The sequence below is a fragment of the Lissotriton vulgaris genome, chromosome 2_1 (genome assembly GCF_964263255.1).
Source record: "Lissotriton vulgaris chromosome 2_1, aLisVul1.2, whole genome shotgun sequence".
Lineage (NCBI taxonomy): Eukaryota > Metazoa > Chordata > Amphibia > Caudata > Salamandridae > Lissotriton > Lissotriton vulgaris.
Genome location: NC_141687.1, coordinates 95,127,745 through 95,140,564, shown reverse-complemented (window position 1 = coordinate 95,140,564; position 12,820 = coordinate 95,127,745). Strand labels below are relative to the sequence as shown.

General features: G+C 41.4%; 1 protein-coding gene across 4 annotated transcripts in view; it reads right to left on the bottom strand.

Moving 5' to 3' along the window:
* RAP1GAP2 (RAP1 GTPase activating protein 2) overlaps nt 1–12,820 on the bottom strand; it is a 1,533,685-nt gene that overhangs the window by 21,680 nt on the left and 1,499,185 nt on the right. For all 4 annotated transcript variants that reach the window (XM_086954529.1, XM_086954528.1, XM_086954531.1 and 1 more), the window contains 3 exons: nt 9,435–9,547; nt 6,525–6,638; nt 1,725–1,842 (listed from right to left, as the gene is read on the bottom strand). In XM_086954529.1, the coding sequence (XP_086810655.1) occupies nt 1,725–1,842; nt 6,525–6,638; nt 9,435–9,547 (345 nt within the window). The remainder of the gene's footprint in view (nt 1–1,724; nt 1,843–6,524; nt 6,639–9,434; nt 9,548–12,820) is intronic.

Sequence of the window (12,820 nt, the reverse complement as noted above, 5' to 3'; positions counted from 1 at the left end):
TATATATGTTAATGAATGATGCATTAGGATACGTATATTGTAGGCGTTCAGAATTACATATGATTACAGTGCGAAAGCATATAGAGTAGCTCAGGGTGCATTAGCTAGTAGGATCGAAAGAGCATTTTGCAGTTTGAGGTACGTCAAAAGTTGGCAGTAGATAACAATGTAAGGTGCATAGAACCTAACTAAGGCAAGATATATATTCGTATTAAAGGATATAGCTCAGATTACTGAATCAAAAAATAATTACAGGATGAAATATGTAGATATAATATGCCAGCAATACTTTACATCATAAGACATCATTAGCTAAGCTCAGATATTGTGGACAACAACATTATTGTGCTATGCACATAATCTGCAAAAATGTTGACAACACCCAAAGATCTTCGCGGGGAAAAGGAAGAAAACAGAACAGGCTTCTCCAAATAGCACCTAGTGGGCTACTGGCTAGTTTCCCATAACTAGCTCCCCGATGTGCAGCCCCACTTACTAAATTCGAACCATTCGATTCTTGAAATATTTTTTCAGACAAATGTTGAAAAGCGTGCGTTGCAGTGTAAAATCTATGCATTTTCAGTGCTCAGAACTATTTACAGCTGGTAACTGTGCAGAAGTATTACTGACATTATGACCTTGCTGGCAGTGGCACTGCAGCTATGACTGGTATGCCTTTACCCTTGTAGAGACATTCTAAACTGATTTAGCTATTTTACATTACTGCTGGCAACCCTGTTTCATGCGCTCTGGTGATTACTGCTGGTAGTCTTGCTGGTGGTTGCCAAAGGGAACCTGTCCTAACTGGCCACTGTTGCAGCTGTGATAATATTTGTTAGTATCTCAGATGATGTCCATTGAACATATTAGCTCTTATAAAAGACAATGTTGGCGACACCTGGAATTGAACCAAATGCACCATTAAATCATGCCTGTTAGTAAACAACATTCGTATCTGTAGATATTAGTGTTATTTCATGTTTTCATGATCATTTTGTTAGTGTGAATCCAGCATATGAGTTTACAATAGAACAACCTTAATTAATGCACCCATGTTATGAAGATCAGCTGCAGAATTACTAGAATTGATAGCACCAAACAGATATATTCTAATCAGAAAAAGGTTGATTTATTTAAAGAATTCAATTTAAGATTTTAGCTTGGGTAGCATTGATATGTACTCAATACATTGTACTTTTATTAGATATTTCTGTGGCCAAAATTAGTGGATATTGCAATGTAGTGCAATATAAAATGTATATGTCATTTGAAATATAAACAAAATTACTGATGTATGAAAACTGAAAAATCTTATAGTAGTCCTATGTGTAATGTAATGTAAAATGTAAGGGCCATATGCATGAACACATTTTCCCATAGACACAGATGGGTAAAACCCTTTGATACATCTGGCCCCAAATAAATGTTAATGAAGCTCTTCTAAATGTTCGATTAAACTTGAATTTACTCTCATGAAACTTTTAGTGGATTTTTATTTCCAAAATTACTAAATAATTTGAACAAAATGTATTATCAATAAACAATAGGTTTAAATGGTCAGTTAGGTGAGGGTGATACTTTCTCAATTGTATGTGAATCACAGCAACCACTGTGGGATGAGACAGATTAGATAGTAAAAAGTCAGTTAAATGGCCAACCCTCATCTGAGGGGACACCGTTTGCTTTCCCTTCGATCCCTCACTCATCTTTTGTGGAGTACTTACCACACTCTCGAACTCCTCCATGGTTTCGCTCTCTCCAGCGGTGCTGCTGAAACTGCTTGTGCTGGAGGACGAGCGGGAGATGTTGGATCTGCCATTCTCTCTTAGCTTCATGAAAGGTCTATGAAAGGGAGGGGACAGAGATCACTTTTCAACAATCGACTATCATAATGAAAGCAAACAATACATTGTATCATCCTTCTATCAATCACAGTACCAAATATGACCAAGTGTAGTGCACATTTTTATGATCGCATTCTTGCTATGAAACATAACATAACCCATTTTACAATGCCATTAACAGATCAGACTGCTAAATAACCTGTCACCAAAAATGCGTCTCTGTTCTGTCGGAATGCCCAAAAAGACTTTATTTAATAAATGCAACTCCCATGTGTGCACCGACAACACTATCCCAAGCGGGAACATCTCGGCTGCATCCAATGTTCCTCAAGAAGAATACTGCAGCAGGCGGGCCCATCCACTACTGGGATCGGGCGCCCGTCTAGTGCTGCCGCCGGTGCATACGCAGAGAACCAGCTGTGCCCAGCGGGGACACAGACCACGAGAAGGAGCGTTGGAGGCCGCGAGAAAGACAAGATTGCGGCAGAGGGGACGCACTCTCAGTCACTGGCGCCAGCTGACACCGGCAAAGACCCGCAACCTCAATGTAAGCGGTAAGGAGTCTGGGCCCCATTGTGGGTGGTAACGCGCACAACCCCCAACAGGCGAGGGGCAGGAAAGGCAAGCAACATGGCTGCAGGCATGGGCACAACTATAAGGAGGCCAACACCAGCGCAGACCCGAGAAGACCATCGGAACCTCCCCGACGGGGAGATGAAGACACTGGCCGCAGTGCGAGGGGCACCCAAGCAGATCTATCACATAGATACAAATCAAAATCCTGCAAGACTGTTTGGAGCGCTGTGCTGGGACTGAGACTGCACAGTGCTCTCACACCAGCGAAAGCGGCGTCAGTGAGCTAATGAACAAACAGAGCTAGTTCCTGCACTGCCCTACCCATAACCTATTTTACTGAGGATATAGGAAGAGACGGAAGTCAACTTATATATCTTAGGAGGGGCAGAGGAGACTACATACCCTATGACTCAGCTCCTCAAATCAGTTGTCATCACCACTTGAGCTAATTGTGCAGGCCTGAAATCGGACGTGGATAAATAAAAATAGGTCTGTGCAAACGAGAAAACACATAAAAAACAGAAAAGCTACATTATCAATTCGCTACGAGGAGCCGCTGGGCAACAAACATCGAAGAGGGGGGAACATAACCCAACCACTCACACGACAACTAAAAGCTGCACAACAGAGCCATACACTACAGGGCTCCAGCAATATATATATATTGCACAGCTGTCAGAGGGACACCTTCATTTCCAGACCACGCCATTAGGAAAACGGACAGAACACAATCCAAGCTCCACTTTGAGCACAAAAAACACCGGAGATGAGCTCAGATGACCAAAATGCCACAAACACGGCCACCCTACTATAGATACCGAACACCGAACTGAGTGGTGATCTCAAATAAATTTTAACAACCCTACATTCTACTCTGTTGAACATAGATGGCAAAATAGATGCGCTGAAGTGCAGGATAGACGGCATGTTAGCACGCCTGAACAAAGATACCGAACGAATAGATATGACGGAGCGAAGGATATCGGAAGCAGAAGACACACAGCAACAGATGGAAAAATGGAAAAATCCCTCTCAGCCATCACAGCGAAGAGCGAAGATTTGGAGGCGCACACCAGTTGCAACAATTTGAGGTTAATGGGAATAGCGTAATCGAAAAACACAGGGAACATGGAACGATACATAGAAACTTTGCTAATAGACCACTTGGGCAGAGAGACATTCTCAGAAGTCTTTATAATAGAGCGAGCACACAGATCCCTCGCCCCTCTTCCACCATCGGGGGCCAGACCACAGCCTATTATCATGAGTATCAATACTTAAAAAAAAGAGGCTCCCGTGGCCCACGGAGGAGATCACCCCGAGGTGGCCCAGACAAACAAGATCAAGCTTCAGGACCCGATGAATAAGACTACATTCCGAACTGTGAAGATTTTGGAAAGGCCCGAGAAAATGTGACACCACAGAGTACTGGCAAATGCAGATACGTGATGCTGTTTTGGATGGTTGTATATGTGTCTAATTTAGAACCGTCCTTACGCTGGATAACACTTCTATAAATGGAACCGTGTCCACGACTAAGGGGAAATGGCAACATATCCGATCCTATCCATATATATAGAGGGACGAGGCAAGGATGCCCACTCTCACCGCTGATGTTTACTTTAGCCCTTGAACCATTAGCATGCAAAATCCAGCAAAAACATGCTGACACCTTTGCAGTTTCAACTCCGGCCAGTGAGCATATCACTTTAAGCCAATGACATGGTCTTATATACACGGCATCCAGCAGACAATCTAAATAAATTAATCAGAGAATATATCCACTTCAAATATCACTCAGTTCTCTGTATAAACTGGACAAAGTCTATGGTGATTCCGCTCACTCCTGCTACACTACAACCCCTGCTAGATTATCCCTTGCAATGGCAAATGGAACCGGTGAAGTACTTAGGGATATGGATTCACCGGGACGCGGAGTAAGTAATACGTGACAACTATGGCAAAGCCCTTGCAAATCTAGAGGACCAAATATGCAGGTGGATTAGGCTACCTCTGTCATTAGCCGACAGGATAGCAATATCGAAGAAGGTTCTGCCCCGACGGTTTCTTTACTTACTCACAAATATACCAGTGAGGCTCACACACAGTTCTTCACAAAAATACTCACCTATATGACCAAGCTAACAAGGGCAGGCAAGCAGACAATAGTAGGATGGAAAGAACTGACTAGACCATACACCCAAGGGGGATTCAGAGCACCAGATCTGCAACTTAACTATTACTGCGCACAGGCAGAGCATGCACACTTCTGGTTACACCCGCACGCACGCATACCTCATTTAGCAGTAAATTACAAGAGTGTACATCCGACTCCCCTGGCTGCTTATATACTGAAGCCAAGACAAAACACCCCGAGAGCAGAAATAAACCCAGTCTGTTGCACATCAATGGCATGGCACATGCTGGTGAAACGAGCACATAAACTCTCAACATATTCACCTGTGCTGCCCATGCATCATCACCACGCATAACTGTGACGCATGAAAAAATCATGCTAAAATTACTAGGAGATAAGGGCTTACGCATCATTGGAAACATAGTCATTGATGGGCAATTCATATCACAAACTGACACCTTGCTAGAAGCACATTGGACACCTTTAAAGATATTTGCTTACCTTTGTTTGTGAGCGACCGCGAAAGACCTCTACCCTACATTCGTTAGCGAACCACCGACGCACAAGGCGCTCAAAATAATCTTAACATCACCCACACGTCAATGACTAGTAACAGACCTCTATAACGTGGCTCAGCATAAACAATTTTGAGAACACGAAAAGGCTCTACAAAGATAGGAAGATGCACTAGGCAGCTCCATCTGGAGGAGTGTGGCTCAATGGTTAGAGCGGCAGACCCTGATGCAGAGTTCTGGCCCGGGACCAGGGTTCAATTCCCGCCTCGGCAGGTCTAGGGATCAATTTCCTCGGACCTGACCATTCTCGCCTCGGTGCCAATTCTAATTATGGGTCCCACTCTGCAACTCTTTGCAATATCTTGCTTAATCTCCACACCGGCCCCAACAGCGCTAGGATGCTTGGCTTCACCCTGGGGGTGCCCAGGAGTGGACACTTCACAGGGAAAGTCAGGAAGGGTTCCACAGCGGTATGAGTAATAGCGCCAGGAAACCGCTTGGTGACAGTGCGCTCTACAAATACCATGACATTTACATTTACATCTCCAATGAAGATTGGGGATGTAGCTGTGCGCTCACACAAATGCTCATGTCCAACTGCAATTTGGGAATTATACTTTTTATTTTCCTACACCAAGTGTATTATACGCCTCCACAAATAAACAAATATGGTCTTAGGGAAGATGACAGATGTCTTCGATGCAGCGCCCAATGGGCAGATTTTTTGCATATGGCCCTGGGCATGCCTACAGCTCCAATACTGGCAAACAGTGACCAGTACCCTTACGGCAATGCTAGCTGAGCAGATACCCAATCTACCTCAAGCCTGCCTGTTGGGGATATACAAAATCAAACAGACTGGAAGACGTACATTTTTAGCTGTGGCACTGCTACTGGCTAACAGAAGAATAGCTTTGCAGTGGGGGAATAGATGGACACCACAGAATAATAAAAACTGGATCACAGAGATGACATATTGTGAGGAACGACTAGAAACTTATGCAGAAGAAATGCCTGAGGTCTCCTGACCCAAAGACTTCCGGGACCCACTCATGCAATACCTACGATCCATGCAAACGGATGAATAAAGGCACACTTCTGTATACACGCTGAATGAACAGGATAATTTTTTGGGAACGGTGCTAATAGCATTGGATGTTATAGATTGTAGATGTAAGTTTATTGCATCTTATGGGAATGCGTTAGTGCTATAACTAACAAGCTTTGAACTGTTATGTATATGATATGACACACAAAAGATATGTCTAGCATATCAAGCTGTGGACTCCTAAACGAACAAATGTAAAGTTATCATATGAGCAATGTGGAACCTGTATATTATGCCTGACCGTTAATAAATAAAAAATTTAAAAATAATAATAATGCAAGAAGTACATTATAAATCTCTAATCTCCCATCAGGTCGTCACAGACTCCAATCATTAGCACTCACTTCTCTTTGTTAGAACAGATTTCTGGAGAGCTAGGATTTGAAGAGTTTTCAGACTTGACATCATGAGAGGACTGCCCACCCTCTGGAGTCTTTTGTGTTCCAGAGACACTGTCACTGTTTGGACGAAAAAAAAGTGTATTTGAAGAGTGAATTCACAATAAAAGAGTAATTTTTTCACTTTTGCGAGCACGTTGGTTTCACCTTATGTTGTAGAAGCACACATATATTACATTATTTAATGAGCGAGGACTGAGAGTGTTCACCTAATGCTTACTAATATTTTCTGGATTATGACCCTTGTGTGTTCTGGAAACTGTATGGCGTCTTTGCCATCTTTCATAGTCATTATTTGGAAAATTAATGAAATAAATTAACCCTTTCTGTGCTGACAACGGAACCGCTACGTCATGAGCACAGCTCAACCACGGATGGTGACGGAGCGGTTCCGTCACCAGCATGTGCGCGTCGCGCGGCCCCCCAGCCCCCTTAGCGCTGCGGCGGAATAGCCGCCGCAGCGAAGGTGTTAACAGCATATCTCAATCCTTATTACACACCTCATGGATGCTACCAATAGAGATAATGATGGTCAGTGTCGGGAAGCTGAAAAAGGGGGAGAACCCGAGAGAGCAGGTTTTTAATTTGCAATAAATAATATGGAATCAGCACTCACATGAGAAATATTCTTTGGCAGTCTCTAATGTTCTCAATATATATATATATTAGTCAAAAATCAGTACAGCAAAGTGAGATTCCTTGGAAATGGCAGGTTATAGTGATTTCTCTTAGTCTAATACTGATGTTTGAGCCCTGAAGAAGTCTCAGTGTTTGAGACGAAACGCATCGGTTAAGAAGGGAAATCCAGATGTGTTCTTGGATTTTTGCCTGTCTTGGATTACCACAATAAAGAATTTGAATAAGAAACTTTGCAACAGTCCGGACTTATTTATTACAAGATGTTGCACTTTTATATATATTGAGAACATTAGAGACTGCCAAAGAATATTTCTCAGACGGGTGCTGATTCCATATTATTTATTGCATTTTTTGGGCTTTGCCCTTGAAGGAACAGACGGGGTTATGTTCCTTGGATTCACAAGCACCATCGCCATAATTTTCAAGCCACAGGTGGAAGCAGGTGCTGTTTTGCTTTGCCTCAACACTTGCTTTTTGAAATAGGTTTTTAATTTGCTTTGAGCCTAAAAAGAAATACAGGTAAGAGTAAAGGAGTAGTAAGTTCATGATCCATGCATATCATGGAATGCTTGATATATTGTGTGCATTATACAAATTTAATGTTTTCAAGCAAGAAAAATAATGAGGGCATGTCATTGCAGTTAAAGATTGAACAAACAGCTCAAAACTAAATATCCTAGAAGGTCCATCAGTTATAATAATACAGAATACAGAAACCTTGAATCACAGAAAAAAGACTCTGAGGAACTGGAATTCATTCAAAAGATGAAGGTCTGTATCTTCATGGAATTTTGACAACTGCTATTTCTAGTTATTGCCTTGATTTTTAACTAACTTGCAAAAACGAATATCCTGAGCTGAGGACCTGCAGATTGCCTTTGGATTTTATTTCATGAAGTCATGATGATTGGAAAATAAATGACCGTGGGTAGTGAGACTGAGCAGCCTGTGGGGCATATTTATGCCCTGTTTGCATCGCATTTGCACCATGCAACGTGGTATTTGTGGATGTAAACCTTACATGCGATTTATGAAGCCACAAAAGGCCACTTTGCGTGCCCTTGAGTAGCTCCATAAATCAGGAATTAAGGAACACGGCGCAATTCACTGCATTGCTTTACTCTGCGCTAGGGAGCTGTTTCATAGGCAGAACTGGTAAACATAGGAATGCGCCGAAAAGAAACACCTCCTAAGGAGAGGCGTAACGAGGAGGAATATCTTTATTTCTCCTTGTTCCTTCCTCTTTCTATCAGTGCTGTATTCTGCAGCACACATAGATTGAGAGATTGTTTTTGTGCCCTTCATGTACAAAATACAATCCTGCATGCAACAGAGGCACCCTTACACCATGGGGCAGTTCCTGCATTGGCACTAGGAAGCCAAAACCATGCTAGCGCAGGAATAACAAGAAAAATGCCAATACTGATACTCAATTCAAAGCAAAACAAATATCCAAAATGTATAGACCACAGTTCAATACATCTGATTGCTATTAAGTGATTTACTGATGTGGCAAATCTGAACATGCTTAATGGAGAAAATTCTTGAGATATGTTGGGCATTTGTGGCATGAGGATGCCCATGCCTGTATAATGTTGCACTGGTTCATTGATTGTAATACGTAACAAATTGTAGTCAGTCTTCAATCACTGATGCTAAGGAGATTTGTGGGTAGGGCCGACAAATGCCAGCATGGCTGGTCCCTCATCCTTAGATCCATGAATTAGCAGACATCACTGAATTGGGTAAAAATAGGGAGGGCTGGTGCAAGCATTTTGGGTGCACTAAGTGAAAAGACATTTTTCTGTACTTTTACATCACGCCATTGCCTAGTTTTTACTTCTGAAGGTAGTACAAAAAAGACATTTCCTGTTAGTAGTATCTCAGAAGCCTTAACTTTTATTCATGGTGCTTAAATTGGAGACTGCTTTGGTCATGATTTTTATAAGTTTACTCTGGGCAGTCTTTATACTCACAACTGTTTGTCATGAGTAACATGTGTTCATTTTTATTCATAACAAAATATTGACACCATAATAGGACTCCTAACATGTCTAGTTCTGGACTAAGAAGGTTCATTGGGTGGTCTATTACTATTAAAAACTAGAATCCTGATTTCACACAGCCAGTAAAGTAGGGAAGAAACAGATACTGTGGAAAAGAATTAAGTTGACTCACATTAGTGCCTAAAGGTAACTCCACTGTCCTGTTCCTTACCATCGTGTCCGGGTGTCCATCTGTCCCTCCGAACCCGTGTGTAGGCGCGGGAACAAGCCTGATCTTCGTTTGATTGGACTTTTAGACTGAGTCTTGGTTACAGCTGCTGGAGGCTGCAGAATGAGAACATCATGAACATAAGCCAGGAACACCTTTCTCATCGAACTACTCAAGATCTCTCCCAAATATTTCTTTAATAGTTTCAATTCACTTCAGGGTTTACTGAGTCCATTTCATTTATCTCACAGACCTTTTCTTGAATGCTCTATTTTAGTAGGACACGGCTCCTATCTATCTGAGATTGAGGGAAGTAGAATTGGGAGGTAATGATGCTACATAATATAGGGAGTGCCATTTCTCAGTTGTGAATTTGGCAGAAGAAGTGTGTAATTGTCTCACAGAGTGAAAATGCTTTGGAGGAGAAGGAATGTACAAATTATGACAATCTGGCAAATTGCATCTGTGGCAAAATGTTCCTGATACAGACTTTTGTTCCTTTATGTTTCAAACACCTGGTGCAACATTCAGAGGTGAACCAGCTGCAGAGAGGTCACAGCATTCAATGAACCTTAAGGAACAACACTTTCGCATTGACTTTGGATTGTGCTCTGTCTAACTGGTTCTAAAAGTTTTACCATTTAATGTCCTTAAAGGAGTTGTACCCAAGACACACAAAAAGGAATTGAATACATTACTTCGCGGTTCTCTTAAAACTCCATGCAGAGTATGTCAGTGTCTGCAATCAACGAAATCCACAGCAGAAATATCTTACGCTACCAATTCAACAAGTAGAGTTAAATCGGCTGTAAGTCCCAGATTGTGTAGAAACGTTTACACAAAGCAGCGCAGCACACACGTCCTGCTCTACGATGTGTGAGATGGAGAGAGGAGGATAGCGCCATATCTCCTAAGATATGCATATATCCTGCTCTTTCTTTAGTGCTGGTGCAAAATCAACCAGCCAAGCAGGCCACACACACACCTTTGCACTCATAGGTTTTGTACTTGGCGGGTACCCTACCAATGCAAAATACCGGGCCCGATTCACAGAACTAACTTAAGACAAAATCCTAAACTTACTACTTTGGGCATTCACAGAAGTTAGGATTTTGTCTTAAGACAGACTTAAGACAGACTTAAGGTAGGACTCTGTCTTAAGTCTGTCTTAAATCTGTCTTAAGACAAAATCATAACTTCTGTGAATATCAAAAGTAGTAAGTTCAGGAATTTGTCTTAAGTTAGTTCTGTGAATTGGGCCCATCGTGTCTAGAAACACTTTGAAATGCTTCCCACTTCAGATGTGTGCTGTACAGTGCAATATATATACAAAGTGGGAAAGTTAGATGAAATAAAAGCATTCCACCTTTTTAGTCTCTGCTTCAATGAGGCGTTATTTTTTGTCAGCTAATCCCTGTCTACTCTTGTTACAAGATAGGGATTTGCTTCAAAAAGCATGGGTGATTGCATGGGAAAAGCCATATTCCACCTTTGACGTGATACCTTGCTAAACAGTAATGCAAAGCAATGCTTTGCACTGCTTTACCTTTACTTTGAAGCGACCTTTAAGCAGAAAACAACTTTTGCGCTAGAAAGTAAAGGAAAAAAACATTTTTCATAGATTTGCATCACTTTTGTATTACAAACCTAGCAAAATCTGGGGCTCAGTACAGACTCCAGTCAAGATAAACCTTCAAGGTTTCTTACTGTGTGTTTACTGCATTCACCGTTAGTGGCACCGTCATATGAATCATGCAAGTTTACATTATAAATATCAGCACAAAATTGGCACTGAATGAAAATGTACATACACAGTGGATGATGTTGCCTAATACGCTTGATACACGAGTATGTAGACCTATACTTAGCAGCATACGTTTGGGAAACACTATTCACTTTAGTACAAAACAGTTTTGATAGCTGGCAGATCCTCAGCAGGCGCACATCTCCTTCAATCAATAATCAATCACTATCAGTGTCTTCAAGAAATTGCCCGGTGCTTCTAGTAGGTAGAACAGCCACCAATCACTCCGTAAAAGGAGATCCTCCAAGATCAGAAACAAAAACCTTGAGTGCCTTAAAACAACAGTCCAAGCGTCGGTCGACGTTGATATAGAATAATTTCATGATGTTTCGATTTGCCAACAAGGGTTTAGTCTTTTACAGACTTCATCAGGGCTAGATATCATACATAAATTAATAATCAACATGAATATCGTAATTTAGATTTTTTAACTTTTTACAATTATACCCATACCTTTAAATAACACACATATTACAATGTTCAGGGAGTTAAAGACAGCTACAGTGTAGCCAATGTGTTTGGCTTGTGTAGAAAACCAAGGCAAAGCCCGAAAACATCCATGGCTCTCACTTGTGCCATAAACACCAATTTCCGGGTGACACATATTAGAGAAGAAGTACGGTGAGTAACCCTTAAAACAAAGTGTGGGAATACCCCTAATTACCACTAAAAGGTCAAAAGCTACCCAAATCGGATATAAATCAGTCACCACTCTAATGAAATGTGAAGTTATTTCAGTAAAATTATTGTATCAGTATATAAAATTGGGGAACGAAAGCCATACAAGAAACAAGTATACTGAAAGTATAAAGCAAAAACCCTACAATGTCCAACTTTAGTTTAACCCTCAAAGCCACAATGCAAGATACCACCCTCTAGTATCTCATCACCTGTCCAAACAAAGTGGATAAGGGTTTATTCACCCAAAAATATTATTGAAACTTACCAGTGTTAAATCTGACTAACAAAAATACCCTTACCAACAGTGGTATTATCTAAAATGCTATATTAAGTAATTAATCCTATGTGTTTCTTTTTATGCTTAAATTTAGTATCTTCGTATTTTTTTAATACTGAAAAAGATATTTATCAAAGTCGGCCGATGTTTGGTCCATAGTTTTAAGGTGCTCGAGGGTTTTGTTTCCATTCTATTTATGCCATGGAGTTTCAAATGTAGGAAAGTGCTCTTTTTGTATGGTCACCCCCACACTTTTTTTCACAATGCTGATGGTTATGACTCTGAAAGTGCTCTGGAGCCTGCTATCCAGGCCGCAGGACTAGAGCTCGCTCCCCAAAAATGATGTAAGTAAGTTAGGAACCCCAATTGGCAAGGACTATAACCACGTAATAAGTCCCTGATAAGTGGTAATAGTGGTACCCAGGGCATGGGAGTTAAAGGGGTCAAGATAGAAATTGGGTCTGAAGTTGGCAGAGGTATGCACCCTGTTCAAGTAGGGACCGCAAGCCTAGTAAGGCACAAAACAATCCTGAATTAACTTGTGCTCATCCTCTGGTAGCTTGGCACAGTGTAAGTGTAAACCCCCTCCCTCCCGTCTGCCTCAGAATGGCAGATATATGCAGATGG